The sequence below is a fragment of the Haliotis asinina genome, chromosome 3, assembly GCF_037392515.1.
Source record: "Haliotis asinina isolate JCU_RB_2024 chromosome 3, JCU_Hal_asi_v2, whole genome shotgun sequence".
Classification (NCBI taxonomy): Eukaryota; Metazoa; Mollusca; class Gastropoda; order Lepetellida; family Haliotidae; genus Haliotis; species Haliotis asinina.
The window spans coordinates 31,434,393-31,438,071 of NC_090282.1; the positions used below are offsets into that span (position 1 = coordinate 31,434,393).

At 40.2% G+C, this 3,679-nt stretch overlaps 1 protein-coding gene across 1 annotated transcript; it reads left to right on the top strand.

Annotated features, from left to right (window-relative positions):
* The first annotated feature begins 1,261 nt into the window (after nucleotides 1-1,261).
* On the top strand, nucleotides 1,262-2,868 carry LOC137276729 (forkhead box protein B1-like). Its single transcript, XM_067808363.1, has one exon. The coding sequence runs from the start codon at nucleotides 1,487-1,489 to the stop codon at nucleotides 2,435-2,437; it is 951 nt and encodes a 316-aa protein (XP_067664464.1). The 5' UTR covers nucleotides 1,262-1,486; the 3' UTR covers nucleotides 2,438-2,868.
* Nucleotides 2,869-3,679: the final 811 nt, after the last annotated feature.

Sequence of the window (3,679 nt, forward strand, 5' to 3'; positions counted from 1 at the left end):
ACAACTCCTTAGATTGATTGATAAGTAAGGTTTTCTTGTTGATCGTAAATAATAATAGCACAGGAGACACTAAATATCAACAATTATGCATAACAGTTTGGACAATAGTGCAACAATGACAGTTTACTTTGGCTGAAAAGAATAGTGTGATATGCGAGCCTAAACATTATAGATATTCAAAATACCTCGGGGATTTTATGAGAGGTTATGAGATTTTCACTGTCGTTACACAACCATAAAAGGTATATTTCTGCACTTAGAGACTAGCATATTATATATTTATAATTTTCATACTTCAGTTGAGACATTGAGTGTATTTGTCTTAGATTTGTTATTTGTCTTTAGATGCAGTATATTTCTGTCATTCCCTTGCACAAGTGATTCGGTTTGGCATTTAGTGTTGGCGAACAAGTCGACTAATCACCTTGTGTGTACAGGGGCATGCAGAGACTTAGGAAGCAATTCCCATCAGAGATCAAACGCGGTGTATTCAGGGACGTCATTGTTGAGGTATCATCGCATTATGATGTATGTGTTTTGTAAATCGTCTTATTTCTCGCTTTACCAGCAAAACAAAGTACTCAATCAGTCTGCTGGCACTTGTACCTCAAATATTGACCAAGTCGTAACAAAGACATGCTCTGGTCAATCCAAATAGCTGGACAGTGGTCACTTGAGCGAATTAGATCTCTCACCGAGGTAGCAAGAAAATCCGCTATGTTAATGCACCCCATGGTTTTATTTGACAACGACAAAATTGACCGAAGTTGATCCGCTGGGAGACGGCGAGTTCTGCCCGAACAATACTGTCAAAATAAACACGATTGTGGTTTGGTTATTTTTATCCCGACAGCCAATATAACTTAACTTGTAGCTTACGCAAGACGCTATACCGGCCTTCAGTGTTACTGTGACAAAAAATGTAATCTATCGCAATGCTATTGTCCTCGAGTTGAAATAACAGCATCTCTATGACTCTTCCTGTTGTGATACCCAATTTCGTCTAAATGAATTTATGCCCTCTAACCGAAGGCTGGAATTTGAAAAGCTTGGGTTAAGTTTATGGTATCCTCTTCCCAGTAACAAATAAAAATATTTGTTGAAAGACGAGCTAGCTCCGCCTCTCGAGTGATTGACGTGGAAAGGTGTGATCGCACGTTTCTGATTGGTCGTCGCGCTTATGGGGTGTGGCTTACGTAGCCTGAGGTATTGGTAGCTGGAGATGTTTGCAATTTATGTCAGACTGAAGCTAAAATGGAATACTTGGAGAAAAATTAGTGGAGAAATTTCATTGAAATACCCCGACTGACTCGTATCAGCATCTACAGTTTGGTATCGGTGATCGGCAAGTGATGGTCTCCTCGTGTGCTTGCAGCATCCGATACTGTTGACACTGACCCATTAAAGCGCTCGGACACCTCAAGTCGAACGTGACAAGTGTATGTCTGTGATTTTTTAAAGTGTGTAATCAAGTCCCGTGACCACCATGCCACGGCCAGGCAGAAACAGTTATGATGAACAGAAACCTCCTTACTCGTATATTGCCCTGACAGCCATGGCTATTCAGAGTTCAGGAGAAAAAATGCTACCGCTCAGTGACATCTACAAATTCATAATGGACAATTTCCCGTTTTACAGAAAGAACACTCAACGGTGGCAGAATTCTCTACGACACAACCTGTCTTTCAATGATTGCTTTATTAAGATTCCCCGTCGCCCCGACCGACCTGGCAAGGGAAGCTACTGGGCCCTCCATCCAAGTTGTGGTGATATGTTTGAAAACGGGAGTTTCTTAAGGAGAAGGAAAAGGTTTAAACTCATGGGTAAACCGTTTTCAGCATCGACAGCGGAATCTATCAAGGCCGGGTTAGATACAGCTGCTTATCTACAAGAACAGGCAAGAATCCGCCTCCACCAGCTGGCACCTGGGTCGAGATTTCAGCCGTATGGAATCACCCCCCACACTCAGCCACACAAACAGTCGTTTAGGATTGAGAATATCATCGCACCCGAGTACAAAAGTTCGTCGTTGTTGCCGCAGTCGATTTTTCCACCCCCTTTGCCGGCGTTTGCAAGTCAGTTTTCCTCCTTACCCCCCTCAAGTCTCATCACCCCTTACACAGGTGGGGATCTACCCGTGTCACTCGCTGGAACATTTTCTTCCCTGTCCTCAAGTTTAGCTGCGAGGTACGGAAGTTTAGCAACAGACTATCAACTACTAAAAGCCGCCAGTCATGACTTTACTGTTCCCATCAAACCCTCACCTATCAACGCTCTGGCTCTTGCGGGACATCCCGCCGGCCATCCATCTGTGCATGTTCCAGTGTCGGGGGTAACCCTCTCCCCTCCGGCTTCTATCTCTAGTGTGGACAGTGTTTTACCCACCAGGGTAGCCATACCCCCATCAACTGTGTTATCATCGGGACCCGAGAGTTGATGAAATGTCTTGTCAACGAACTGGATCCAGTGCTATTGAAAGGCTGTGAATACCAGCCACTTGGCTAGTTTCAAACTCGCCATTTTGTGTTAGTAACAAAGAACTCAAGTGTGTTTATTGAAGGCCAGGACTGACGCCATGTGGCAATGATCGTATTTTGAGGTAAGACAGTGGCTTGTCTAACGTCTCTGCCGACATACAAACACGTAAAATATTTCCTAGGTAACCACATGCGCAGAATTTCTGTCAGAAGTGATGCACTGGACGGTGTTGTTTAGGAGTAATTATTTTTTATTTGAATTTTGTAAACTGATGTTGTGGCAGTTTATGAAGACCGCATTTATGTTGGCAGTTTGAATATGCACAAATTGTCGTCGTTGCATTTATCTACATGATAAAATTATGAATTAAATGTATTATCAGAAATCACATAATGTCTTCTTTTATTCATTTCCTTATAAACGTTTATGCAAACATCTTACCTGGAAAATGGGTCGGAATTGTGGATTATCTTCCGTTGAAATTAATGTCATTTTATTGTCCTTAAAATTAATATGTTTTTCATTTAGAAAATATACCAAGCAACTCAAGCAATCAGTACTCTGAAAAAAATATGAAATATTATTTTAGTGTATACTACTCAATGTTTTGTATTGATATTATTTCTGTTCAATAGCAATAATGTTAAAAGTTTAAAAAAATAGTGTATGACATTTCATCGTGATGACAAACTACATTGAATCTCCAGCAGCATTGTATTTTTTATCTAATTGGTATCATATTACGATAAATGTGAAAATGCATTACATGCATTACAAAAAGATCAACATTGTATTTCTGAAATATTATTGTAACTTAAAAAAACAAACAAACAATTTTTCTACCTTGCGTCAACTTCGAAAACACAATGCCTCCTTAAATATTAGGAATGGCACCCGGTCTGTCAAAAAACAAATGCACAGGAAACAGGATCTCAGTATTTTTATATCTATTGTTTCTGTTACTGAACCGGTTTTCAACGATTTTATCGACTGAATAATAACACAGAGTGTAAAAAAATCTATTAAAGAATCGGCAATAGTTGCCAGGAAACTCGAAAAATATAAAATACAGAGCAGAAGCGGGAGAAAATAATAACACTATTTGTCCTTAATTCGCCAATTTCCTCTTTTGGCTGATCCAACAAAGCAAGATGGCGGCCCTTTCAAATTGGGTCGGTAATATTTTGATTTTGTCACCGGC

Excerpts from the sequence above, each read along its gene's own strand:
- LOC137276729 (XM_067808363.1), top strand. The coding sequence starts at position 1,487 with ATGCCACGGCCAGGCAGAAACAGTTATGATGAACAGAAACCTCCTTAC.